General features: G+C 45.6%; 10 protein-coding genes and 1 non-coding gene across 11 annotated transcripts; 7 read left to right on the forward strand and 4 right to left on the reverse strand.

The window, feature by feature from the left end:
- The first annotated feature begins 41 nt into the window (after nt 1-41).
- Nucleotides 42-2,702, forward strand: V8C40DRAFT_235938 (homocitrate synthase). Its single transcript, XM_083213947.1, has 17 exons — nt 42-447; nt 525-550; nt 623-675; nt 738-834; nt 922-1,002; nt 1,054-1,151; nt 1,213-1,317; nt 1,374-1,441; nt 1,502-1,522; nt 1,583-1,706; nt 1,764-1,884; nt 1,941-1,967; nt 2,025-2,029; nt 2,090-2,118; nt 2,171-2,224; nt 2,283-2,394; nt 2,460-2,702. The coding sequence occupies exons 1-17, from the start codon at nt 267-269 to the stop codon at nt 2,554-2,556; spliced, it is 1,299 nt and encodes a 432-aa protein (XP_083077133.1). The 5' UTR covers nt 42-266; the 3' UTR covers nt 2,557-2,702.
- A 519-nt stretch (nt 2,703-3,221) lies between these two features.
- On the forward strand, nt 3,222-3,329 carry V8C40DRAFT_t49. The gene has a single exon. It is a non-coding gene; the product is annotated as a tRNA-Leu (tRNA).
- A 286-nt stretch (nt 3,330-3,615) lies between these two features.
- V8C40DRAFT_284412 (uncharacterized protein) lies at nt 3,616-5,643 on the reverse strand. Its single transcript, XM_083222149.1, has one exon. The coding sequence runs from the start codon at nt 5,523-5,525 to the stop codon at nt 3,690-3,692; it is 1,836 nt and encodes a 611-aa protein (XP_083077134.1). The 5' UTR covers nt 5,526-5,643; the 3' UTR covers nt 3,616-3,689.
- Nucleotides 5,644-6,816: 1,173 nt separating this feature from the next.
- On the reverse strand, nt 6,817-8,050 carry V8C40DRAFT_235944 (uncharacterized protein). The gene is made up of 4 exons (XM_083213948.1): nt 7,721-8,050; nt 7,559-7,669; nt 7,328-7,461; nt 6,817-7,264 (listed from the first exon to the last, which is right to left on the reverse strand). The coding sequence occupies exons 1-4, from the start codon at nt 7,995-7,997 to the stop codon at nt 7,019-7,021; spliced, it is 768 nt and encodes a 255-aa protein (XP_083077135.1). The 5' UTR covers nt 7,998-8,050; the 3' UTR covers nt 6,817-7,018.
- A 256-nt stretch (nt 8,051-8,306) lies between these two features.
- On the reverse strand, nt 8,307-10,513 carry V8C40DRAFT_235946 (oxidase ustYa family protein). The gene is made up of 6 exons (XM_083213949.1): nt 9,539-10,513; nt 9,338-9,490; nt 9,134-9,246; nt 8,986-9,073; nt 8,814-8,926; nt 8,307-8,742 (listed from the first exon to the last, which is right to left on the reverse strand). Exons 1-6 carry the CDS (start codon nt 9,786-9,788, stop codon nt 8,632-8,634), a joined length of 828 nt encoding a protein of 275 aa, XP_083077136.1. The 5' UTR covers nt 9,789-10,513; the 3' UTR covers nt 8,307-8,631.
- Nucleotides 10,514-12,321: 1,808 nt separating this feature from the next.
- On the forward strand, nt 12,322-13,232 carry V8C40DRAFT_235958 (uncharacterized protein). Its single transcript, XM_083213950.1, has 3 exons — nt 12,322-12,475; nt 12,534-12,851; nt 12,917-13,232. Exons 1-3 carry the CDS (start codon nt 12,395-12,397, stop codon nt 12,926-12,928), a joined length of 411 nt encoding a protein of 136 aa, XP_083077137.1. The 5' UTR covers nt 12,322-12,394; the 3' UTR covers nt 12,929-13,232.
- A 266-nt stretch (nt 13,233-13,498) lies between these two features.
- On the forward strand, nt 13,499-15,020 carry V8C40DRAFT_235959 (pyridoxamine kinase). Its single transcript, XM_083213951.1, has 4 exons — nt 13,499-13,723; nt 13,776-13,957; nt 14,019-14,456; nt 14,515-15,020. The coding sequence occupies exons 1-4, from the start codon at nt 13,671-13,673 to the stop codon at nt 14,619-14,621; spliced, it is 780 nt and encodes a 259-aa protein (XP_083077138.1). The 5' UTR covers nt 13,499-13,670; the 3' UTR covers nt 14,622-15,020.
- Nucleotides 15,021-16,025: 1,005 nt separating this feature from the next.
- On the forward strand, nt 16,026-17,158 carry V8C40DRAFT_262637 (uncharacterized protein; the record flags this gene model as incomplete). The annotated part of the gene is made up of 2 exons (XM_083219378.1): nt 16,026-16,183; nt 16,243-17,158. The coding sequence occupies 2 exons, from the start codon at nt 16,026-16,028 to the stop codon at nt 17,156-17,158; spliced, it is 1,074 nt and encodes a 357-aa protein (XP_083077139.1).
- A 649-nt stretch (nt 17,159-17,807) lies between these two features.
- V8C40DRAFT_145132 (uncharacterized protein) lies at nt 17,808-19,162 on the forward strand. Its single transcript, XM_083211236.1, has 4 exons — nt 17,808-18,013; nt 18,099-18,334; nt 18,445-18,788; nt 18,866-19,162. Exons 1-4 carry the CDS (start codon nt 17,906-17,908, stop codon nt 19,114-19,116), a joined length of 939 nt encoding a protein of 312 aa, XP_083077140.1. The 5' UTR covers nt 17,808-17,905; the 3' UTR covers nt 19,117-19,162.
- Nucleotides 19,163-19,250: 88 nt separating this feature from the next.
- Nucleotides 19,251-21,333, reverse strand: V8C40DRAFT_145133 (transcription factor domain-containing protein). Its single transcript, XM_083211237.1, has 3 exons — nt 21,250-21,333; nt 19,728-21,195; nt 19,251-19,655 (listed from the first exon to the last, which is right to left on the reverse strand). The coding sequence occupies exons 2-3, from the start codon at nt 21,142-21,144 to the stop codon at nt 19,279-19,281; spliced, it is 1,794 nt and encodes a 597-aa protein (XP_083077141.1). The 5' UTR covers nt 21,145-21,195; nt 21,250-21,333; the 3' UTR covers nt 19,251-19,278.
- Nucleotides 21,334-22,300: 967 nt separating this feature from the next.
- On the forward strand, nt 22,301-24,776 carry V8C40DRAFT_235966 (uncharacterized protein). Its single transcript, XM_083213952.1, has 2 exons — nt 22,301-22,512; nt 22,567-24,776. The coding sequence occupies exons 1-2, from the start codon at nt 22,410-22,412 to the stop codon at nt 24,534-24,536; spliced, it is 2,073 nt and encodes a 690-aa protein (XP_083077142.1). The 5' UTR covers nt 22,301-22,409; the 3' UTR covers nt 24,537-24,776.
- Nucleotides 24,777-24,791: the final 15 nt, after the last annotated feature.

A 24,791-nucleotide genomic window follows, 5' to 3' on the forward strand; every position in this document is an offset into this window, starting at 1 on the left:
GATCGAGATTGGCCAATTGAACTCAATCTGTAGAATTGTTGTGTGCCCCCACCAACTACGTAGGTAGAAACAAACGCAAATACCTCCGCCGACAGCGGCTTCGCTTTTGACTCATGTCACGGACGTTTAGCTTTTTATATCTCCAGTATCACTTCCAATTACTTATCTTGCCCAAGCTACATCTTTAGACGCGGACCGAAGACACCCTTTCCAACAATAACACCACCGACTTAAACCCGTGTGCGTTTGCCAGCACAGTCGACATCATGTGCGGTACCTGCAACGGAGACACAGCGCCCGCCGCGAACTCGAATTCGACGACGGACAATGCTGCTGCCTCGGCACAGACAAGCAACGGCGTCTATCCTGCCCGGGGCACGCCGGCGTCTTCTCCCTACCAGATGGTTCAGGACTACATCTCAAATGTTGGCAGATTCAAGATCATTGGTACGGCAATTTCCCCCCCTTCGAGTGCCCCTCCTCGTGTGCATCACAGCAACTGACTGACCGACACTGTATCTTAGAGAGCACTTTGAGAGAAGGAGAGCAGGTACGAATCGAACTCAACTCTACGTCGACCCGACTTCTTTTTCTTTTCTACGATATTCACATCTGCTACTAGTTTGCGAACGCCTTCTTCGACCTCGAAACCAAGATCAAGATCGCCAAAGCACTGTCAGTAAACAGCATCACAATCACAATATACGATGAATCACATACTAACACAGTTGGTAAAGCGATAACTTCGGTGTAGACTACATCGAGCTAACCAGCCCTGTAGCTAGTCAAGCTTCTTTTGATGACTGCAAGGCCATCTGTCAGCTTGGTCTCAAGGTTCGTTCTCAATAGCTTTAGTTTGATAGCGGGACAGTCGTCGCTTTCAAGAAGTGGGACATATAACTAAGCACTATGCATCTCTAGGCCAAGATCCTTACCCACGTCCGCTGTAATATGGAAGATGCGAAGAAGGCAGTCGAGTGCGGCGTGGATGGCGTCGATCTGGTAGCCTCCTCTGATCCTCTTTCGATTGCTCAACTGCTTATGCCATGTTAGGTTATTGGAACATCAAGCTTCCTCCGGGAATATTCCCATGGTAAGAGCATGGAAATGATTAAGGACATTGCCATGGAGGTCATTGCCTATGTCAAGAGGTTCGCTAGCTACCGACAGGTTAACCCATGCCGCCGTAATGAGAGCTAACTTCAAGTTCAGCAAGGGTGTCGAAGTCCGCTTTTCAAGCGAAGACTCCTTCAGGAGCAACCTCGTCGATATCCTACACCTCTACCAAGCGTGTGACAAGGCTGGTGTCGACCGAGTGTACGCACCTCTTTTTCCACCATGTCGCATACGTTCGGTTAGCTAACGGATCCCAGGGGTGTCGCTGATACCGTTGGCGGAGCCACGCCAAGGATGGTCTACGACTTGATCAGGACACTGAGAGGTGAGTTCCCGCGTCTTCTGATATCACCTGCAGATTCCTGTAACTAATTCATATGTATAGGCGTTGTGGGCTGCGACATAGGTAACCTTGGCCATCATCTAGCTCCCAACTTATGAAATCCTCAGCTAACGCTGACCCTAGAGACCCATTTCCACGACGATACTGGCTGCGCTGTTGCAAATGCACACTCCGCGCTCGAAGCCGGAGCCACACATGTCGATACCTCAGTATTAGGAATCGGCGAACGCAATGGCATCACTCCGCTGTAAGTAGGACAACCGTCCGTCTTGAGGAACAGCAAAACCGCTGACCCCAAGAGAAGTGGTGCTTTGATGGCCCGGATGGTTGTAACAGCACCGGACTATGTCAAGTCCAAGTATAACCTCAAGGCATTGAAGGGCTTAGAAATCCTGGTTGCCGATGCTGTCCAGGTCAACATCCCAGTAAGGACGAGGAGAGCATTCTGAACTCTGATGTGTTGAGCTAATCTCTTTCCTAGTTCAACAATCCCGTGACGGGCTTCTGCGTAAGTTAACCACTGTGTCCAAGCATACTTTTCTTGTTCCCGCTAACCTTGAGATAGGCATTGTAAGCTATTCATTGATCAATGACGGTTAACTGACTCTGTTCTAACTAACTCGCACTCAGCACACACAAGGCTGGCATCCATGCTAAGGGTACGATGAAGAAGTTGCAGTCACCCCTATTCCAGCGCTAACTGTGTTACAGCTATTCTTGCTAACCCATCAACCTACGAGATCATCAATCCGCATGACTTCGGAAGTGCGTCCACGCCCACCACCCTTTCTATCGAGTCCTCTATGCTAACAGCTACTTTTAGTGACACGCTATGTCTCCATTAACTCAAGAATTACAGGCTGGAATGCTGTCAAGGCCCGTATCGAACAGCTTGGCCTGGGATCGGAGTTTTCTGATGATCAAGTCAAGGAAGTGTACGCATCTCCCCTCTTCTCTGCGGTGTTTCACTACATGGCTGATATTGACACTATGCGCGCAGGACTGCCAAGATCAAGCAAATGGCGGATATTCGCCCCCTGGCTATTGACGACACAGACTCAATCATTAGATCTTACCATCTAGATATAAAGGTATAAGCTTGAGACGAAAGAGGTTGTATACTCCATGACGGCGTTTGCAGAAGAGGATGCAAAAGTTTGGGTACTTCGATTAGATGATGATAGATCAATGAAAGAAACAATATCCAGGCGTTCATCGCCACAACACTAGCATGCTATGCTCGGCACTCTTTTAAAGTCCTATGCACGCTGCGTGTAATACATTTCTCCGTTGCGTATTGCGTTGTTGTTAGGCTAGTGAGGTCTTGGCCAGTGATTCGAGGTTCATGGGCTGGCTGTGCGGGATGGTTGTCTATATCATGAACGAAAATGGATTAAGTTGTTAATTAGTCACCAGACTTATCAGATGCAGGCTGTTACATCGCAATAGTAGTTTCGTCATCCAGGTAATTTTATGATATGCTCGGCTTCTTTCAGAATGTCTAATGTAATGTGCAAAATTACACGTGTATGCTATCTGTTGCCTTGCCGAAAACATCTGATCCTCGGAAAGCGAAGGAAGCGTCCATATTTGACATATAATCGGAATGTCCACGATACTGGATTCAGACTTCTCTCGACATTAATGATGGTGGAGTCTTCAGGAGTTGGGTAAAAATAGTTCGTGCTAAGGAATAGTGTGGTTTGAAGATGCGTCACGTATAGGGCTCATTTTGATGTCGGAGTTCCAACAAAGACGCTAAGGCGGGTTGGTGGAGTGGTCTAACACGTGCGACTCAAGATAATATCTTGATCCTTCAAAAGGATTTCGCATCTCGCAAGAGGCGTGGGTTCGAATCCCACACCCGTCAGTCTTTCTTTTTTATATTTTTTCCATCACAATCTCTTTGTGTGTAAACGCTGTCTGTAAGTAGGAGATATGGATGGGGCTTTTCTCTTTTATTACCGGTCGCTCTCTTTGCGTCCGTCTCCGTGGGTGAGAAATGGCGCCCATACATGTACTTTAGACATCATACATGTACAGGTGACTAGGGACATGGAGAGAGCGTTGAAGTCTCAATCGACGGCGCATATTGGATAGACATATTAATCATCATCCTATTATTGTATTTTCACACCATCTTAAGCTATTTATAACCCAATACTTAAGATTTACATAATTGACATTGCAAAAAGCTTCAAACTCTTCTCGTACAACAAGAAATTAGGTCTCATGTAAATGGGTATGGGACCGAGGGATTCGGAGCATCTCCATCGCAAGAATACATCGGATCCCGAGGTCCAAGATAGCCTACACACTTTTTGCAGTTAAGTAAAGTGTCTGGATCCCACTTTCGCTTTATTTGAAGCAACTTGGCATAGTGCTTCCCGAAGAAAACATGTTGCCAATCCGGCTCCTCAGGATCAGCCTCATTCAGGTACGCAGCCTGAACAGCAAGAGGCTCCTTGATAATGTCCAAGGCCGCTCGGGCTGCTGCGGTGATTTGCATGGCAGTTGCATCCGGTGTATCTGGAGACCATGCAGCTGAAGAAACAAAATGCCATAGCGCGTCTCGCCAGGCAGGGTTTACACTTGTCTCCTGGTCTGAATCTGGAGTATTGCTGGGTACGGCTGTTAGGAATTGAAACTGTACCTGTGGTGCCAGTTCCGCTCCAAGCTGGTCAATCACCTTTTGCATGGCCTTTAGAATGCTGGTAACCAATGAGTTCACTTTTGTCGGAAACTCGAAGTTGTCTTTAGTGATGAGACGACTGGTGGTTACGAGTGAAACCCCAACGGCTGAAAGGTAGTTCCAGTATTCTGTATTGCCGATATAGAAGGCGTTCTGATCAGGATACAGCGCATATGAATCCAACGTAATATTCACACCGGGCATGTTGGTGATGAGGCTGCGAAAAGACGCAGTTACCGATTGCAGTGTTTGCAACGGCGTCTCACCACCTGGTAGCATTTCCATCATCGAGAGCGACGTTGGAGAAATACCATTATAGCCAGCGATACGATTCTCAGACCATGTAATCTGTTGATCGGCTAAAGTTGTAAGGATATCGCGCAGAAGCGTATGCTGGGTAATGTTATCTGTGGGAGGAGTGAGAGTGGCCTCCAATCGCCAGTTTGCCCATGCCACTTGAGGGTGTAGCTGAAACTTGTAGTTGATAAGAATCGCGTACGATTGCCCTCCACCGCCACGCATTGCCCAAAATAGATCAGGGTCGTTGCATTTGTTGATTGTACGGAATACTCCGTCCATGGTAACGACATCAAACTCGATTGCTTGATCAGCCATGAGCCCGACACTCGGAGCAAGAGGGCCATGGCCGCCGCCTTGGCCAAACCCTCCAGCAATGCCAACAGAAGGACATCCGCCAACTGTGACCATCATGCCTTGCTTGCTAAAGAATGCAACGGCATCTTCTGCACTGACACCAGCTCCGATTACACCCACGTTTTGTCTGTTGGAGGTAGAGCAGTTGCGGGCTGTAAAGGAAGCATGAAACGACATGTTTTTGAGATTATAGACACGAAGAGCTAAAGTGTTGGCAGCAGCACTGCGTCCTAGAACATCGTGGCCAGTGTTTTTCACCACGAGACGGATCCCATGCTGTCTCACGAATTCGAGAGTGGCTATGATATCGGCAGGCTCTTCGGCATCGACATAAAGTGCAGACAGTCTTCCCAGCGCACACGTCGGCCTCTGAGGCTGAAGAAAACCAGGATAACAATTCGTCGAACCACAGGCTTCCCATTGAGTTATGTCCATGGCGCCATATACGGCCCCTCGAAATTGAGCACTGGTATAATTTTGCCGAATATCGGCGCACTCGGTCTCGTTGAAGTTGGGGGAGCTTGGGAAGCAGGGGCTGGCAAGCATGGTTGTAATCTTCAGACGCCCTGCTATAGTTTGGTTGAAGACCTGCCACTGTGCGATCGTAGGCCAGCAAGGCTGGCCCGGTTGGCAAGTGAAGCTGGTTGTGGCGGCATTTTGTGCCCCGATGACTGGGCTGAGAAACCGTGTAGCGAAAAAGAAGGCTGCCGCATAATACATGGTTGGCACATACTATGATAGGGGCAGTCAAAACTCCCAACTTGTAGTTATGTGGAGTAGTGTTTATATATATGTATTGCCTACTCACGCTCGTAATTGATGTGAAAAAACAGAGAGCTGCAGCTCATCCTACATAGGTCACCAGACCAATAGGATCTTCAGCATCATCCTTCGCTCATGCGTATAGTAGGTCTCCCGGCGATAGCTGACGATAGCCTTTAACTCGTACCCCAGCAACGCCAAGATGGGAAACTTGACTGTCTCTTTCGACTATCCATGTAAAGGTCAGCTGTACTACAGTGTGCACAGCCTATCACAGTCCTCATATAGATGCCATATAACTATCGCTTACAATACGGTTCATTTACATGTCGATGAGATTTTGCCGTTAAATTGAATGTTGTTCAACTTGGGAATTCACAAGGGTGTTGATTTGGGCATCGTATCCTAAGCGAGGCAGCCCCAAGCATGCATTATGCATTAGCTCAAGAAAACGGATGCGGCTCCATTAAAGCGGGCTAACGAAGATCATATGATGTCGTTATGGGTAATTACTGCGGAATTTACAATATATATAAACCAGGATCTTTATAGTGTTGGGGCTTTCTTCCTTCAATTATCTCATGATGGTCACAGGCCACATATGTAGTGTACAGGCGAGAACTCAACACTGAAATTGTCATGTATCATGTCAGCCTGTTGCTTTCCGCCATGAAATGACCGGGCAAGCCTAAATAAAGTACAACAGATGAGATGCCGAAAAGGTTGCCTTGAGCAGAGAAGTGATCGTACGGAGAACGGTGCCCTCGATCGTGATGAATCAATCCCGACCACATCCATTTCACTGCCTAGTACTCCGTAAAAGAAGAAGAGAAATTGGAGAGACTGAAAGATAATATAGAATAAAGAAAATTAAAGAATATTGCTTTCCTTATTATGGTATCGTTTGCCGTTTAGGAATGGCGAGGCATCTCGTTAATCTTCAATGTGAACTACCCATTGGCACACCGCTATTTGTGTAAGAACGCGCAATTTTCAACGGGGAACGATGACCACGAATTAACCAATAGCTAGCAAATTCGCTTTACTAACAGAGCCAGTCATCCCTCAAAACTGGAGCTGCTTGCGATGCGGCGATTAACATGTGGTTTCTTTAACTACATGTATGTTTCTGTCATCGTCGTCGTAGCGCTCCACCATAAATAAATGCCGATGATTTAGAACCGACACTTGTTTTAGCACATATTACCAACTGCCGAAAGATGCCGCTTTTATCTATAACTTAACGGTGGGTAGCACTAAAGGTTCTCTATTAGTAGCGTTCGAACCCATCTGCACCGTGATGTTAGAACCTTGGACGAGCCGTAGAAACGAATATTACAACAGCAAACGAGTTATGGTATTAAAAGAAAATTGCCCAAAAGATCTCAAATTAACACAAATTAGGCATTCCTCAATGCTCCCGCAGAGAGTCCGGATATATGGCAAAGTCCCTATAAGTCACCTATTATCTTCACCCGTCTGCTCTCAGCGAACTCATAAAGCATATTCCAGCTTTTGCATTCATGTGCAGTGCCCCAACCATCAATATCCGGCTTGAATACTCCATTTTCGTCGACAACGACCTTCTCCAGAGTTGTATCTCCCGTGCACATTATTGATTGGCGGAGGTATTCGAAACAGTGATTGAGATGATTCTCGTCAAAGTTCTTTGTCCGAAAGGCGGTCCTGATTGCTACCTTTTTGTCGCTGTGATTAGATTTGTGGTCATTCACCCGTGAACCTACGAGCTCGCGACTTACTAGACAGTGGATTTGGTGAAACATTGATATGCCGTATCCTTCTCGCACAACTCCGTCGTCCTCGTCTTCCAATGGAAGCCCGCCGGAGAGGCCATATCTTTTGGGATCTGGAATGATAATAAATCCTCCGCCTCCTACGTCGGGTATGACATTTAATTAGTGTTTGCTAAAGACAAGCAAGAAGATTTTGATATGAGGAGGGGATATAGCATTAAACAAGCGACAACATACGCGGCTGTAATGCATCCCAGAGCGTCAGATTTTCTGGCTCCGATACTGAAGAATGCTTAAATATATCACGATATGTCTGATTTGGTGTGAATAGAACTTGCTCTCTTGGAACTATGTCTTGAATCAGTCATCAGCTAACTATCTTGAAGACACTCGACTCACTGATACCAAAGATAGCATCAGTTCTTAGTGTTCCGTAACTTTCAGCGATGCTAGGTGGTTTGAATAGAAAGCCGGCGATAAAAATAAAACAGGTGACAATATAGATGCTGCCTAACATGTAGAATCGCTGCTTCCATTGAGTAGATGCATTATCGAAAGCGAACTCAGACGATGCAATGTGTTGGTATTTAGGAACTGAGTCATCGGTAGTCAATTGAAACCAACGCGGCCAATGCATATTGCCAGAAATTTGGGTTATGGTTTGAGATTTGATCATTGAAGTTCTGCTTTGGCTCTTGAAACGAAAACCGGCGAGCCAAGGAATATGCCTTCGTGTGTAGGATGGCTGGGAAAGTGTTTAGGCGCCTTACACTATTCATGCATTTTAGGCCCATATTGAGAAGCGCTAATATCCCTGCCCATTGTTGAACAAAGTCCCATTAGAATCTCTTTGGCTCATCCTTTGGGGCGAAGGAAGGCGGAGAGTAAACGGGACGCATTGTGCAGCCGAGTGTGCGTCACCAACATGCATACGGGTGGTACGGCATACGCCAAAATCGGCTTGTGATTCTAGACGATGTAACTGGCCCAGATTTATATCACAGTTTCTCCTGTATTAAGAATAGCCTCTTTAGCACGGAGGATCAACGTCTGCTTTTGGGCGACGCCGAGAATGTCCCTATGACAAGATGCGGAGTTTTGGACATCATCGGTTTAACCATCTATCGACTTTACAAGTAACGCTCTGTACACCGAACAGAAAGTTATTGCCCTACAGAGTATTCTCAGAAACACAATAAATTCGGCAAAAGCAATTTTAGTTATGCAGATCCGACACTTTGATGTTCCTTCTTCAGATTTCTTATCTTTTGGATCTATCTTCGAGCTTGGTCTAACTCTACTACTTTCCTTCAAAATATTTCTGGCAGATCCATTTCTCCATGTTTATAAACTGCTTCCTTGAGTATGATCTGGTTCGTTTGCATCCAATCCAGGATAGCCTCCGGATCCCGGCAAGTATGCTGTCAGACAAAGTTAGTTATGCGCCTTTAGAAGCCAGCAAGCTATGCCTTGACCATGGCTAAAGTCTTACCATAGTGCTGAAATCGGGTACCGGATCAGCATAACCATTGATCCAGTGGTACACGATAAGAGTAGTATCGCCGTGACACATGATGGATTCGCGCAGCATATCGACGCAATGGTCTAAACGAGTCATTCAGGTTAATTGAAATTGGAATTTGACGTTCAAAATGCCATCTAACCTGCATGGCCTTGTAGATACGGCTGTGTGTACCAATCGGGCTGGGTCTCTTTGTAATAATCGAGATAAATGAACTTCCGAAGCATGTTCTATATCGGCAAAGGATCAGCATTTGCTGCTATAGTCCCATTAAACTGAGATAGACTGACCAGGCAGTGAATTTGATGGAAAAATCCCAAGCTGGCCATATAACCAATGTTCTGTGTCTCATTGAGATGAACTGCCGTCTTGAGTGGATAGCTTGTGGATGCTCGTGCATCTTCTGTCGAAATGTTCAGCACTGGAGGATAGTCTGGCATCGTTTCTGGATCCAAAAGTAGTCAGAAAAGATGCTGGAGAGCAGAATAGCGGACCTTCAGTTATTTTGACCAACATACTACTGCCGGCTTCAGTGAAGCGACCCCAGGTTTGATCCATCTCGGGAGTTGGAGGGCCACTGTATGCACTTCGTTTGAACAGCGAACCATTGAATCGTTGTTCATGCGTCTCAAAATTTATTCCATTGTCTAAAATCTTAGCCTTGTGAGCGTGGTATTTGGACAAGAGGTTCTTACAGAGCTGGAGATGAGAGGTATCTGCAAATGTGAGACCTTTCTCAACTGTTCCTCTTCGAGAATTGTAGCCGATGACAATTCCTGTAAGAAGTGAGGTTACCGTTACGGTGGCATATAGCAACCAGGAGAGCTTTGATCTTGTCAATGGCAATGGTTGTCTCTCATTTCTCTCGGAAACACCATTGCTAAGGAAGGCTTCTTCCTCTTCTCCCTCTACGGAAGAGTAGTCATACTCCTTGTGCCCTAACATTGTAAAAGGGAGTTGGATTGAATCTACCGAAGTAAAAGGAGCTAGGGAGGATTCTTTAGCGAATATGTGATTGAAGAAGAATATGAGGCACAATGAAGAATGACTGAAGGGGGAAATGATAAAGGCAAAAAGAAATGATGGAGGTGTTGATGGAGAACGGCTGGGATCTTAGAATAAGTTGGGCAAGCATCCGAGGCTGGAATATGAACTCCGTAAGTCAAATCCCGCGACGACGTACGAGGCATATCCAACCATACCTATACAACGAGGCAAGGAGCGCGATCGTCAGGAGGCAGAGCAAACTCCGAATGAGCGAACCCCAAACTTCTCATCTAATCCCCCGCTAAATGGATGAGGGTTGTTTTACCTAGGACATTGCTATTTTTGTCAAGGTCGGTGGAACCTAGAGATAGTATATGGAACTTTTGAAGATGCAACGGGGTATCATGATCCTTGTGATGTCTTTACAGTACCAGTCCAACAGTCCAACAGTCTTTTCCCCGATGGATGCCCAGGTCATACTCATATCCTTGTTGACCATATGTGAAAAGATCCCTCGGCTTGCAAGCTGTCGAAAGTAACCAGGGCTGGATAACCCGGGGGCTCTTCGTGCCAATGACCAACATCACCAACAATATCAATTCTTTTGGTGTCATTGGCCAGACTTACAAGCGATGGATCAAATCTTCTCCTTGAGGAGTCGGACGTCTTGAACTTCTGTGCCGCTATATCCATGTAAATGTCAATTGCCACCATGGATCCTCCTCCAGCAAGCGCAATCCTGGCATCAAGAGATGGCGAGTAAACTCACAGAAATAAAAAGGATTTCTAATTGCAAAAGTTCCATGCGTCATTTATTTGAACAAGTGGTCTTGTTTGCGTATACCTGCATGTATCCCTTCTCAAGATCAGAAGGAATGTACTGAGGCAAAGACAGGTGGGAAGCTTAACCGCGACTTCAGAATCCATTCAAACCCATTAAATATAGATACCTGTAGTTGCTGCGGTTGCTACACTTGTGGTGGAATAGACAAAAAAAAAGTTCAGGTGGCCATGTGTCCAACTTACTACCTGCCGTCGAAACCAAATCAACCAGCATCATTAGCAACGTGTCTTGCATGCAAGATGACTTGAGTTAGTTTGGACAACAGAACTTACCAAGAGTTATGGATCGGATGCAACAAAGACGATGAGTGTTAAACAGGGAAATGGATCAAAGCCCCGCGCCAATAGATAAGCGCTTATTAGCGCTGTTCGGCTTGCTAAGCTGTTCAGTTATGGTAGTATCGCGTACCTTGCAGCTCTGTCCAACAAACTCCAGGATTTGGTGTAGCTCGACGGTTGCTCTGTATTGACCGAGGTGCAGAATGGTACCTGTAATGAGGCATCAACTTCTCGGCGAGATAGTGAATTAGGCTAGACAGGCCGATGTCCCCCTAATGCAAGCGGAATGGATAGACTGGGTGATTGTTGCTACCAACTGCATGACCTTGAAGCCAAAAAGGCAGCTTCTAAGTCGCTTGCAGGGATAGCGACCAACAGCAGCGCCAGAGGTCAATGATACGGGTTACCAAAATACCTGCATCTTCCTAATAATGGAAACGGTCAATTATAGCCGACTCAATGACTGCAGCCAATAAAAAGGTAAAGACTTGTTGTTGCAAAAGGATTTGCTAGTCAGTGTGGCAAGGTGTGGCATAAGAATAAAAGCAGATCGGCGGCAAGCCTCCAATCATCACGATGAGGCCAAGCGACGTCAGAAGTCAGATCTGAGCCAAGGATCCGTAACCAGCCACGCTTCCTGCCCTATGCTGATTAAATGACAATCCTGTGAGTTTATCTCATGCACGGTTGATGGCTTGCATCTTCCTTTAGGAGCGACGCACATGTGAGGCGAGCCACAGGGGGCCTGACGCAGATCCACCCCGGCATTGTAACCCATGGTTGGTTCCATCTCGATTCCGGGCGGCAAGAGATGTAGCATTGGGGTCCAAAATTACACGAAAGATAAACTGGTAAGGCGGTTAGATGGATCGGAATGACCACAATCCGGGGTGGTGCGGAGGCTGTCGGCTCATCGGCAGCTGACTCGGCGCAAGGATTGAGGATCACAGTGACTCCTCAGCGAGTTCTGCATGGGTTTGTAGCGAACTTTTGCTTCAGAGCGGAGGTTACAGTCACCACTAAGAAGTCTGGACACAAGTAAGAACATCAAATTTGGTCTGTTGGTCATCACGGAAATCCGCTCTCAGTACTAACAGCTAGACACAGGCATGTTCACGGGAAACGCGGCCTATCTCCAAAATTAGGGCTTGATACCCAACTACGAAGCACTCCTCCGTGATTCGGAAAACGATGTGTAAGTAGGTGTGCAAAGTTGAAAGAGGGAAGGGAATGGATAGGTAGTCGTGTCTAGCTGTTGTATACTCCGTACTGTACCTCTGAACTAGGGCATCGGCTGAATGATGAGATCTTGAACCAAGGATAAAAGACGTAGCATTCCTTCACTTTGACTTCTACTTTTGACCTAACATTAAGAGTTATCTCAGTCGTTCTCTTCTACCATATCTTCTACTTCCTCTACTCGTGAGCATCCATCCATCGCCATGTTGTTCACCAGCGCCGTCGCCAGTGCCTTCTTGATTGCAAGCAGTCTTGCTGCTCCCCATCCTATCAATGAACTCGGGGTAATGTCTAACAGAGCAAATTTGGTAAAAGTATACATGGCTAACTTTGTTGGCGAAGCCCATCAAAATGTCTCCCCGCGAGTACTGGGCCTTTGCTATTAAGCTCCGTGATGACTCGGCAAAGGAGAAGCGTGCACCTGAAGCTGATATTGCTGCTCGTGAGTACTGGGCATTTGCAATCAAACTCCGCGATGATGTCACTGCGAAACGCGCCATTCTTGAGTCACAATGTGAGCAAGCGGAGGAGGGCATTTACTGCACCTACACAAGTGCAGATATTGAGGCATATGGCAGGGGCTCTAAGCTACAGGAAGGCTGCGTCACTACTGATACAGGAGTGTCATGTTTCTATCCCGGAGCAACTCCTGAAGATGCTGTACGTGGATACTTGTTCATTAAGACTGTGCAATCATCTACTGACATATTAAAAATAAATTATAGGCGTCACAATAAGTGTATTGAGAACTCAAATGCCATCATTTCACACGGCTAGGCTCAGGGTGAGGAAAGGATGATCAGGCAGTTTTTCTGGAATAATATACTGTGTATCCATCTGTTTATATGGCCTTGAGTATATTCCAAGCTGGACACACAATTTGTTATCAATACCGTAGCTAGATAGCTGGTGTATATCAAGTGTTAGGCTTCCAATGAGCTTCAGGGCAATTGCATTTCATTGAGACATAAATACCTATAAACACCTAAAGACGCATCCTGATGCTACTTGGCACAATAATTTATACTTGTCTATTTTAAAGTTTTATAGGTTAATCATATCTCAACGCTCTGGACATTCAAGTAAAGCTACTGTGTGTTGGCTCAACGGCCACACTATTCAAAAGGTCTGTTTGTGCTATCCAATACGATGGCTCATAGGCTGGTCCCATGTTTCAGAACCCGCATGCACCATATTAATAGCCGTATGTGTTACATCGCGGGCCAATCTAGCAGACAGGCTAGCAAAAGGATCAACATGGATTCTTATTCCCGCACCCTGGACGCCTAAATGACTCGGTCCAACGGTGCCGTTCTTTTAGGCCATAAAAACCCAAAGACATTCTAAGGAATTGGCTTACCCGTAGATACCTCAGCATGTCATCCCATTCTTGCGCACCCTTTTGGCTGCTTTACTTTTCATAGAAAATTTGTTACACGAGGCACTACATATAACAATTTTAAATATAATATTGAGATAATGCAACCTGGTGGCGTGTTAGTCTTTGGATGCTCAGATGAGTTGGTGAACTCGTAGGTTTCTACACACGCTTTTCTTTTCTGGAATTGGAGCTGATATCAACAGAGGCCTGAAAGCCGACGAAAGGGCAATCAAAGCACAGGGAGTGCCCGTTATAACAGTTTCTGCTGGCTCAGCTATACGAAATGGAGAGGAGCCTGTAGATATTACTGCAACAGCGCTCGAAGACCTTATAAATGAGACAGGTGATGCTCTTCGCAAGATAGACTGCAAAGTGGTCAAGATCGGTTAGTAATGATCATATATACAAACCGCTAAATGTTTCAAACCTGACATCTGTGATTATAGGAGCTTTGTTTTCTGCAGAGTCAATCAGAATTGTGGCCAGAACTTTACAGCAAAGTGAACATTTAATGACAGTTCTGGATGCTGAACCATTCTTCAAAACAGGCCCTGCCCCAAAACAAGAAGCAGTTATGGCACTCAGGAAAGAAATACTTCCATCAGTAAAGGTCCTTTCTGCAACAGTTCCTGAAGTCAAAACACTGTTGGATGAGGCCGGCATCCCGGTTGACTATCCAAAAAGTATTCAGGACGTACAATCAATGGCAAATACCCTACGAAGTTTAGGGCCCGAGTATGTTATTATTAAAAGAGAGATGTTTGAGGAGACCGATGGGATGACGACATTGCATTTTGTTTTGTGCGGCGGTGAAGAGCCTCTTATAGTGGCGTCTCGTTTTGAGAACCCTAAAAAGCTGTTTGGAGCAAGTTATTCCATCCCTCGTAAGTAATTGGAACTCACCTGCTATAATTCAGATAATAAGAACTAATCCTATCATAGCGGTGATCGCGGCACACTTAGCTAAAGGATATGGAAATCAAGAAGCTGTATCTGCAAGCTTCAAGTTTGTCGAAGAGATGATTAAAGGAGGGGATTATTTTAGCTGAGAGTATTTTTGAATATACTTCAACGCTTATTTAGAAACGGTCTTTTGGCAAATTGATGATGATGCTCAGTAGCATATTATTGCGCATCGGCTGGGGCAACAATGATGCCGAACTCTTTGAGTCGCTGTATTCCACAATGAGCGATATCATAGAGAGATAGAGATTTAATTTCTCATGCTTCAAATAGGATAGGAGTATTTGTCTAGTAACCTGATATGATTTTTTGGTAAGTTGATCTCGACAGGTCTTGCTCCTTCGATGTCATTGAATAATTAGCATCGCCGGTAGAATCAGCATCACCCAGTCCCACCCATAGTTGATATAAATCCCATACCATGATTCAACAAGAAGCTTCCTAGAATGCTCTTATAGGGATTTATGTTAAGACAACGATAGTTCCACTCTGGTGCTGACAATTCTGGATTTCGTGCGCGGAGATATTAATTCCGGAATAGCGTCGTAGTAATCAATATGCTATAGATTCTCAAGCCATCAAGGCGGAGCTCATCTAAAATAGCAGAACGAATCTGTCAGCAGAGAGATTGGCAAAGCTGCTAACAGACGAACAGATGAATAGCTTGCAGCCTAGGCAAATACTTATAGGCTGCTTCGTATACCTCATTTACAATTGGTCACTATACCTGATAGATGATTGGTAGATTTAGAGAGGCACATGAAAGTGTATATCAGGTTACTCCCATATGTTCAAGACCCAGTGAAAGTGCCTTCCAAAGGCGTGGCGGATTCGATCAAAGCATAGCTCCATGACGCCGATTCCAGACATAACGGGTTCGTCTAATAGCCGGGAGTCCGATAAGTCTTCGTTCTTCATTAGCAGACATACAATCCGTGATCGTGCCTCCGCTGCTGTCGATTTTCGGCCTTGTTCGGAGTACCGAACCCCAAACCCGTAGTCGCAAGCCAAAAAGTGGTGGTTTCAAATGAAATCTAAAATGAATAAGCATGACCAATACCTCCTAATACATTTACACCGTATTTTGCACCCTAAATAGAGACTAACGAATGAGCCTCAAAAAGAGAAGGCGTGAAGCATAGCGCTGCTATTAACATAGGAGATGGGAAAAAAGGATAAAATTTGCACAGCCTGCGATGAGGACGCTGACAGATGATTATTGGACATTGCATAATACTGGTAAAGAATGCCCGGAGTTAAGAGAAGAATATCCGTGGTGACGAAGTTGTCAGCTCAACCTAGTCTAAGCCCTCACCTAGGTATGCATACGAGTACGCAGCTTTGATCAGAGCTTCGTGTAAATACATTTTAATATATATATATAAGAGTAGGATTTTGAAGGAAATGAATTGGCTGGATCATCCAGTTATTGATTGGCTTCTTGGCGACTAGACAGCAATTTTTGAATTGGTATAATCAAATTCTTCATCATGTATACATCAACTTTACGCCCTTTCATCTGGGCATATTTTGCGAGTGCAGTTGTTGGCGCATGTCCTTCTTTTAAAGGTTCTTTCAATGCAACTATTTTGGACCTTTATCCAGAGAATGCGGATTGGGATCCGGTGCACTGCAAAATATACTTTGGGTATGCTATTTTTCTATCTCTCTTGTTCTATCCTTAAGTCTATATCTGACAAATGGCAGTCTCTACTACAATGCCTCGGTTGCTGTTTATGATCCTTATCGTGATGAATATGAGGAGATCATTATACCTGGAATCACCGGCAATGACGACTACTCCATTACCGGAATAGACTACGATGGAATGGGGTCGATGTACTTTGCAGCTACTTCGTACACAGCCTTTGAAGCAACAACTTCTGGAAACCCAGCGCTGGCAAATTTCACCGGCCCCAACAGTGTGATTCGATATGACACCAACGACCGCACAATTCGCTGGATAACGGACCTGGTACCGCTACAGAGACAAGTATTCCAGCGAACAGGAAAGCTGATCACCGGTTTCCAAGATATGGCAGAGGATGGTCAAGGGAATACCTACGTCATAGGAACATTTGGCCAGATTATTGTCAAGATTAACAAGGCTGGTACGCCACAAATATGGTATGAGCCAAAAAATATCAACGATACTCTTCTTTCGGGTGGCATTGTTCGGTCGGGAGACAAGATTGTCATTAACGATCGAGTTGCTCCGGGGCTATTAACCTTTGAAATCAACAAGTCCAAGGGAGTTCCGACCTATGTGCATCCGGAGGGATTCCCGACTAACTACACCGGCGGAGGAGACGGTCTGATGTTGCCGTCAAAATATGGTGGCAAGGTTATCCTTTGGTCGGATGACTTCTACGGCAACCGTGTGATTGGGAGCAAAAACAACTGGAAGACGGCTGAATATCTCGGCCTGGTTCCTATGGATGAAACCCTGAGTAAAGAAGGTGGCTACACCACTGGCAGCTTTGAGGTTGGTCAAACAATCTACTCTTTGACTGAATTCTTCCAGCCCACGAGATCTGTCGTGACAAAGCAGAAATTTCTGATGGTGGATGCGACGGAACAGGTGGATGAGCTTGTGAAGGCTTGGGAGCGCAAGTCTTGGTAATGGGTAAAATTTCTGGAGCATACCTACATAGGGGAAATAGTAACCTATGCTAATTTTATAACCCAGTTAATCACCTTAATTATGATTCGGAACGTAGTCATATTATTGAAACGTGAGATATAGCTCATGTGAAAAGTCAATGTCATAGAAACTTATGAGTTTTTGTAACCAGTGTTGTCATTGTCCATTAAGGCGTCAGGTTATCAGAGAGCCATCCTGCTCATTGGTACAGTCTCCACACTATTGATACAATATTTTAGTAACTATTATCTACTCTCGTTACTTGTATACCTTTACTTAGATCCTTTCCTGTTCCTGTATAATCCTACGACAATTCTGTTTCGCCGCGCGGGTGACCGGAAAGGGTTTAATGTCGTTATCCTATCCCTTTCTTAGCTGCGCGCGCGGTACGCCCAATGGGGGTTAGCAAAGAAGAGACATGCCAAATTAGGAGATTCACAGTTATTCACAGATATACATGGCAATTATCAAATTGTTACAGCTCCGTGCCAAGCGAAATAGAGCACGTTATGACAAATTGCAACCTATTCGTAATGTTGAGGGGAACAGCGTTAATGGGGGTTTCTGGGAGGAGAAATAAGTATATAAAGAACCGGATCGGCTTCGGTAACCTAACAAATCCAGCATCAATCTCTCCAATACAGTTATTCGTTTCCATCTACGACTTCTTTTTACTCAAATATTGCACTTTGTACAACGCCGCAAGTTGTTTCATCCTAAAGCATCATGTCTACTACGATTGCAATCGCTGGTGGTACGGGCAACGTTGGTAGGACTATCAGTGACGCCGTCGTCGCCACCGGAAAGTACAAAGTCATCTTGCTTGGTCGTGGTGTAAGTGAACATCTATCATCGACCGCTTAATTCTTCTTTGTCTGGCTTTAATAAGAGTCTCTTTCTGACATGAATGCGTTGCAAGCCCTCTAAGGATTTGTCCCCTAACGCCCCTCCTCTGATCAACGTCGACTACGGCGATATCGATGCGGTAGCCAATATTTTGGAGGAACACAATGTACACACCGTAATATCGGCCATTAAGGTCATAGCTCCTGAGGCTGGAGTGTCTGAGGTGAACCTCATAAAGGCAGCTGCAAAGTCATCTGCAACAAAGCGGTTTATTCAGAGCGAATGGGGTGTACCTATACCTCAGGAAAAGTAAGCGTTCCCACCCACCATTTTATTATTTCTCTTTTGGAGTATATACCATTGTTTCAAATTTTACTTAGAGACAAATTTGTTAACAATGACTTGATGGGAGCAAAAAGCCTACGCTTACTACAACATCAAGTGCGTCTCGCCTCGATCGAGCAACTCCGCGAAAGCAATCTCGAATGGACACGATTCTACAATGGCTACTTCCTTGACTATTATGGAATGCCGTATATAGAGACTCATATTTCGGAACTAATCAGTTTCATCTTTGATATTCCCAACAAGGCGGCAGTCATCCCTGGCACTGGCAACGATCTCGTCTCGTTTACATATACACGAGACGTAGCTAACTTTGTTGTCAAGGCACTCACTTTGCCTAAATGGGAGGAAGAAATGTTTTGCTACGGCGATAAAGTGACCTTGAATCAGTTTTTAGGATTGCTTGAAGAAGCTACCGGTAAGCTCACCGGCATTCTAGACGCTATGTGGTACATCGCCTTTTGCGAGACACTAACAATGAAAATAAAAAATCAGGATCTAAGTTCAAGGTTACCTATGATAGTTTAGAGAAGCTCGAAAAGGGTGAAGCCAGTGAGCTGCCTTCCAACGCTGCGGAGTATCAACATTTGCCAAAACACATCCTGCAGATGTATTTCTCTAAATTCGGCCAATACATCATCGCCGGTTTGTTCGATACACCGGTAGAGAAATCTCTCAACAATGTATTTCCCGAGGTCAAGACCACCACAGTGGAAGAAGTTGTGGGCCTCTGGAAGGGTAAATAGATGGAAAGACTGGATATTTCACAGCAACCTGGTTCTTCAATCGCCGCCATTAAGTGCTGCCTTGGCTAAGTACGATGGCTGCAGTAGTTCAGCATTAGTTTCATCCATTAGAATATTAGCAATTCATGCTTCTTGTCGAGTATGATGCACATTGGCGTTCCCTTAAGCTAACAGAACTGGTGTGCCAAGAATATTTAAGCATGCTTCTACATCCCACATTTCACTGCTCATATTTCCTCGATTTTGCCAGACACTCTCCATGACTCGTAATGCCTCGCCCAATATCCCAATAAGTGCAGTCTTATCCAACTCAGAGAAGAGGTTTCGAAAGGCTGGCTCTTGAGAGCGCTCAGCCATGCAACCAGCGACGCAGAGCGGCCAAGCTAGCACTCGCAAGTGCGAGGAACCAACTACTGTCTGTAATAAACGCAGCGCATGTGCTACACTAGACCGCACCTCTGGCAACATTGGCTGCCAGCCGGAGATAACTACGGCGAGGTATATTTTCGCCGCGTAAGCCCAGATCCTTGTCGACGTTACTACCAAAATGTCAGATATATGATACAAATTAGGATGATGCAGCCGACAGGCATTAACGGAGCGTCACATACCTGTATCGGTGGCGTAATAATTGTCCATCTGTAACATGCCCTCCTCAAGAATCTGATCAATGTAGCGAGCACGTTCAGCCAATTCTGTCTCAAAGCTGCCCATTCTCATATTCTCTTTCTTCCAGACATTCAACGCCGAGATCTCTGCAACGACACGAATAGCCCAATTGTGACAACCAACAAGTCTAGATAGCCGGATAGGAGCCTCGCCCTTGATGTATTCTCCATCATCTTTATCGGCAAGAAACTGTGGATGATACTCCAGTAGCTGTGGTGGCCGTCTAAGAGAGGTGCTCGCTATCGTGTCAATGAAGAGAAGAATACCAGCGAAGAACCGAAAGCATTCCTGTCTGTTGTCCCAAACATAATGATCTTTCTTGAGGGCATACAGCGGACGCTGAGCAACCTTACTCAAAATATTGACTAATGCAGATACAGAGTTGTTCGGGTCGTGATTTTGTAATATGCCTCGGAAGAGAGCGATGGTGGGCGATAAATGATTACCCCAATTGGCCGACCTACCTACTGCTGTCTCAAAAATGAGAAACTGGACAATACTTTCCATGACTCGCACTTTATCCAACAGGTTTGCTTCGTCGCCCCGGTCATTCAGCTCTTGTATATCCTGTTGTAACATATCGAAGCACATATCCGCTTGTTGTATGAGTTTGGACCAGACTACTGTCTTGCACATTTCATGCTCTCGTCCTGAATATTTTTCACTTAGAGCAACGCTGAAAAAATAAGCGCTTATACCGATTACTGAATGAAAAGAGACCTTGCTCTGTGCAATATGTTGGAAGATCCAGCCTCGCCCGGGATCAAGCAGACTCGTTCGGTAAAATGGAAATAAAAACGGAAACACATGATCCAAGTATCTCATAAGATGATTCATCTCATCTTCTCCCCAGGACGAGAGTATCTCCGAGCCAGGCCTGGACCGCAAATGGGGATTGTATGCAAAGTTGAATTCTGATAGAGTCTCGGGAACTTTGTGTTTACTGGAGTCGTCTCCAATCGAGTCTTGGTTATCGTCTACTAATGTAGCTGCCGCATTTGGCCACACCGCATCAATATGTGATCTCGGTTCATCTGAGGAGAGGTCATGTCTCGGAATGAGATTGACGAATTCGGAATCTTCCCTTCCCTGGGCGGTTGCTGCAAAGCTCATGGCTACTGCTGAAGCGTGATGTCTCTCTCGACGATAACCGGCTTGTTGTTTGATCTGAGACTTGATTTTGGCAGCCATAGCCTCCTGCTTCTCAGCCCCATCAAGCCATTCGGGCTTCAGCCTGCCGTAATGGCAAGTAATTTGCAGACCAGTGCAATTGGCGCATTCGGGTCGGGTTTCATCACATTTTTTCCGGCGAAGTCGACATGTCCAACACCCATCGCATCTCTTGTCCGAGCGGACCATGATAGAAACTCTGTGAGGAGCGAATTCACCGCAAGTTGATGAATATTAAACCTGCAAAGGTTAGTCACCGGAAGTAAGAGCTAAGATAGCGGCTTGTCTACATACCAAAGAGGAAGAAATGGCATTGATCAGAGTTTGTTATAAATTATCCTTACTTGTGAGTTTATGAGGTGCCACTGAGACTGTAGGAGGATTTCGTAACTCAATAAACATGTAGTTAGGCGGACTGCCATAATCGCATCCATTACTAATTCGTCAAGTGGAGGACAGAAAAACCGAGACCGAGAAGATTTCAAACACCCACGAGTTAGATCATACGCCTACAAAGGGAGTAACTGCTCTATCTACATTTCGCAGATAGCTACTATTATATTTATATTTCTTTAGTAGCTGCTACTATATTTATATTTAGCTACTAAATGCTACTATATTTATATTTATTTAGTAACTGCTATTATATTTATATAGATAATAAAAATCAGATGCTAGCGGAATAGGCATTCCTCTGTAAAAGCAATACTTAATGAGCTGATTAAGTGTTTATATTGCTGAATGTATGCCCTTATTTACATGTATTTTGCAATGTCGCTTTTTCTGTCATCTACTTGTTCGTCTAGGGGGCTAGTTGCGCTTCTGCGATGCCCCAATATTTATTTACAGGCTTCTCCCGTAGTTACCGGCGCGCCGTGGTAGTGCAATTGGGGTTTTGCCAAACAAGTGCGACTCTCAGTCGATCAACCAAATATCTCTCTCATAGTTCCAGGCTAGATGAATCCGTACTCTATACTTGCTTCTTTCCAAAAATTTAGAAAGTGTAGAGCATACAACTGATATTTGTTGAGCCCTGCTTTGGTTTCAATCACTAGTAAAACATCGGTACTTCATACGGCTAGCTTCTAAAATGAAGGTCATGTGAATAACATGATGACTCGTTACTTTCTGCTTCATATATTCTATAATATTACGGCTCGGCTTTTTGAGAGAAAAAGGAAATAGTCGTTCAAGAGAGAGGTATGCGGAAATACAGTCTTGGGTAACACTCCGAAATGTATGGAGCGGTCAGAGCTCGTATAGTGCGAGCGTGACAACATGTAGGATTGGGATTGGTAACGCATTTAGACCCATCAAATCCTCTTGAGCAACGAATGAGTCACACAAAACGTTTCAAACTGTCGCCGAATAAACACGGGTGAACTGAGTGTGTTGTTGGTCTAATCCTCGATCCCCAACAGTTGCAAAAGGAGAGAAAGAAGATCAATATTTAAATGTACTGTGAATCCAGTTGGTGTTCAGCATGTATTTGTATTTCACATGAGTTTCTTGTAATGGCTTCTCAAAAGGTTCAAATTCGGTCGACAGACGATGAAAGTGGGAAACGTCCATACTTCAGCTTGCAATAACCCCTCCACTAATGTGCAATAGCGCTACTTTTGGAATGTTCATGGCGTCTCCTGAACAAGCCAATTAATGGAAGCATCTGGCAGTCGGTAGACATCATTTTCGAGCACATTAACTCGTCAACTGCAGCCTATCGTTTTGACAACCTTGAGGGCGCGTATGATATCCATCTCGAAAATGAAAATTCGAGCCAGAGCATCTCTCCCGAATCTTTTGGCTCGGCCAGGGCGTTTCAGTTCTTTCTCCAATGTCTTCGCGCCACGGCCGCATCCTCTAGGGGGCTTCGACGTGTGGTGAAGCTCATCGTTCCTCTGCAGAAGGGACATATAGTGCGATCAGACATCATTCCCTTGCGTCTAAGGGACTACCAATTCGTGGAAACAGCCGTGTCTTTTGCAGAGCCTCTCGAGAGCTACAGCGGCTTAGCAATTACGCCTTCAGACAGCAGCAACCTTGTGGCACTCTTCTCGGCTGCCGCAGCTGGCTTGATCTTGTACCATGATGCTGAGAAAGAATCTGACGATGAACTTGAAGCACTGTCTCTCGCCGTGGAATCCGAGCTTGAGAATAGGCTCTCATTCCCCTGGATATCGTCTGAGAACATTCGACGTCGAACGTTGGTGTTGGTAGAAGGGACTCGCGCGCACCCCGACAATGGTGGTAGTACAGCGCCGTCTCTTTATCTCGCAGCCGGAGCCCTTGGTATCAACATGGTAGTCCTGGACAACTCGGGACATTGGTTAGAAGGGCCGGAATATGCACACTGGCGTGAAGCATTTATTCCAACCAAGCTAACAGACCCCCCAGAAGAGGGTTTCACCGATCGAATTGTCAAATCTGTGAAAGCTTATGGCAAACCAGTGGACGGCATCGTAACGTTCTGCGATTCTTATGCGACTCAGGTTGCTGAAGCCGCGCAGCAGCTAGGTCTTCAGACTGCTTCACCGGATGCGCTGCGCATTGCTACGAACAAGTATTTGACAAGCGTGTTTGCAGGGCACCAAGCTTATCAAGCTTCTAGTCTAGATGAAGCTCTCGAGATTGTCAGCAAAAACAATCTTCCCTACCCTCTTATCATCAAGCCATGTAATGGGTGGAGCTCGGAGGGAGTATTCCGCGTTGATTCTCTTGATACCCTCACGGCGGCCGTCAAATCCATCGACACATCTCGCCATGGATCCGAGTTTGTTATAGAGAAATACTGCTCGGGACCGGAAGTTGATGCAAACTTTGTCTTGTTGGACGGTGAAATCCTCTTCTTCGAGGCGTGCGACGATTTCCCCAAAACCGCAGACTTCAACGGTCCCAGCGTCGGGTCGCTCAACAGCTTCCATGAGCTGAACAGCGTATACCCATCGGCACTACCCGCTCGCGAAATCGATGTGCTTCGCAACAGCTTCCTGGATACGTTGCTCAAGCTCGGTCTGCAGAACGGGATCATGCACCTGGAAGGCCGCGTGGAGTACTCGTCGGTTGACTACAAAACGCAGGATGGAGTTCTCGACTTACACCCTCGTGACACTGCGTCCGAGACTCCAGAGCCCACTGCTTGGCTCATTGAAATAAATCCGCGTCCACTCGGTATGACGGGCTCGCAGGTCATCGAATCAACGTACGGAGTCGACTATTGGGGGTTGGCCATGCTCATCGCCGTTGCGGACAAGTCTCGCGCTCGCTCTCTTTCTCAGCCATTTAAACATGGCGCTCAGTACACATGTGTCATGGTCTTTATTCCGGCCGACTATCCATCCTCTTGCCAAGGCATCTTTGATTCGGACGATATCTGCGCAGAGCTGAAAGCCCGCAGGCCTGACCTTGCAAAACACATCAGTCGATGTGGTTGCCTCGTCAAACGTGGGCAGAAGGTGCCGCATCCGAGCTCAGGAGTCAACAGCTTTTTGGCTTATTTTAATGTTTTCTCGAGAAATGGGAGGAGAGAGGCGCTGGAGTTGGCGGATAAGGTGCGGGAGGAGGTTCGTTTTTCATTCATTTGAACCGAAGCATATAGCCCCCATCTCGGCCCCGGATAAGCTATGAGGATATGGCAGCCTGAAACAACCATACATTGCTATCTCTGTGCCAACATTTTCAGTGACCTTATTATACTATCATTGCTGAAAACCTTCCGCATGATCTCGTCTTCTATGAGTTTGTGATCTTCTGAATCTTCCACTTTAGAATTTGTTTGTCAATATTAGACTTAGGGCTAACCCCAGAAGCACCTTAATGATACTTCATGTAAGTTTGTT

The sequence above is a fragment of the Trichoderma camerunense genome, assembly GCF_050948025.1.
Source record: "Trichoderma camerunense strain CBS 138272 chromosome Unknown V8C40scaffold_3, whole genome shotgun sequence".
In the NCBI taxonomy this organism is placed as follows: domain Eukaryota; kingdom Fungi; phylum Ascomycota; class Sordariomycetes; order Hypocreales; family Hypocreaceae; genus Trichoderma; species Trichoderma camerunense.

Excerpts from the sequence above, each read along its gene's own strand:
- V8C40DRAFT_235938 (XM_083213947.1), top strand. The coding sequence starts at position 267 with ATGTGCGGTACCTGCAACGGAGACACAGCGCCCGCCGCGAACTCGAAT. Across the intron at positions 1,318-1,373 it reads AAGGCTGGTGTCGACCGAGT|GGGTGTCGCTGATACCGTTG; the intron begins GTACGCACCTCT and ends AACGGATCCCAG. Across the intron at positions 1,442-1,501 it reads CTTGATCAGGACACTGAGAG|GCGTTGTGGGCTGCGACATA; the intron begins GTGAGTTCCCGC and ends TCATATGTATAG.
- V8C40DRAFT_284412 (XM_083222149.1), bottom strand. The coding sequence starts at position 5,525 with ATGTATTATGCGGCAGCCTTCTTTTTCGCTACACGGTTTCTCAGCCCA.
- V8C40DRAFT_235944 (XM_083213948.1), bottom strand. The coding sequence starts at position 7,997 with ATGATCAAATCTCAAACCATAACCCAAATTTCTGGCAATATGCATTGG. Across the intron at positions 7,670-7,720 it reads TGATGCTATCTTTGGTATCA|TTCCAAGAGAGCAAGTTCTA; the intron begins GTGAGTCGAGTG and ends TTCAAGACATAG. Across the intron at positions 7,265-7,327 it reads TTCACCAAATCCACTGTCTA|GTAGCAATCAGGACCGCCTT; the intron begins GTAAGTCGCGAG and ends AGCGACAAAAAG.
- V8C40DRAFT_235946 (XM_083213949.1), bottom strand. The coding sequence starts at position 9,788 with ATGTTAGGGCACAAGGAGTATGACTACTCTTCCGTAGAGGGAGAAGAG. Across the intron at positions 9,491-9,538 it reads TACCTCTCATCTCCAGCTCT|ACAATGGAATAAATTTTGAG; the intron begins GTAAGAACCTCT and ends CTAAGATTTTAG. Across the intron at positions 8,927-8,985 it reads GTATCTACAAGGCCATGCAG|ACCATTGCGTCGATATGCTG; the intron begins GTTAGATGGCAT and ends TGACTCGTTTAG.
- V8C40DRAFT_235958 (XM_083213950.1), top strand. The coding sequence starts at position 12,395 with ATGTTGTTCACCAGCGCCGTCGCCAGTGCCTTCTTGATTGCAAGCAGT. Across the intron at positions 12,476-12,533 it reads ATCCTATCAATGAACTCGGG|CCCATCAAAATGTCTCCCCG; the intron begins GTAATGTCTAAC and ends TTGTTGGCGAAG.
- V8C40DRAFT_235959 (XM_083213951.1), top strand. The coding sequence starts at position 13,671 with ATGCAACCTGGTGGCGTGTTAGTCTTTGGATGCTCAGATGAGTTGGTG. Across the intron at positions 13,724-13,775 it reads TCAGATGAGTTGGTGAACTC|AGGCCTGAAAGCCGACGAAA; the intron begins GTAGGTTTCTAC and ends TGATATCAACAG. Across the intron at positions 13,958-14,018 it reads CTGCAAAGTGGTCAAGATCG|GAGCTTTGTTTTCTGCAGAG; the intron begins GTTAGTAATGAT and ends CTGTGATTATAG.
- V8C40DRAFT_145132 (XM_083211236.1), top strand. The coding sequence starts at position 17,906 with ATGTCTACTACGATTGCAATCGCTGGTGGTACGGGCAACGTTGGTAGG. Across the intron at positions 18,014-18,098 it reads TCATCTTGCTTGGTCGTGGT|CCCTCTAAGGATTTGTCCCC; the intron begins GTAAGTGAACAT and ends ATGCGTTGCAAG. Across the intron at positions 18,789-18,865 it reads ATTGCTTGAAGAAGCTACCG|GATCTAAGTTCAAGGTTACC; the intron begins GTAAGCTCACCG and ends ATAAAAAATCAG.
- V8C40DRAFT_145133 (XM_083211237.1), bottom strand. The coding sequence starts at position 21,144 with ATGGTCCGCTCGGACAAGAGATGCGATGGGTGTTGGACATGTCGACTT. Across the intron at positions 19,656-19,727 it reads TTATTACGCCACCGATACAG|TAACGTCGACAAGGATCTGG; the intron begins GTATGTGACGCT and ends ACATTTTGGTAG.
- V8C40DRAFT_235966 (XM_083213952.1), top strand. The coding sequence starts at position 22,410 with ATGTACTGTGAATCCAGTTGGTGTTCAGCATGTATTTGTATTTCACAT. Across the intron at positions 22,513-22,566 it reads TCGGTCGACAGACGATGAAA|CGCTACTTTTGGAATGTTCA; the intron begins GTGGGAAACGTC and ends AATGTGCAATAG.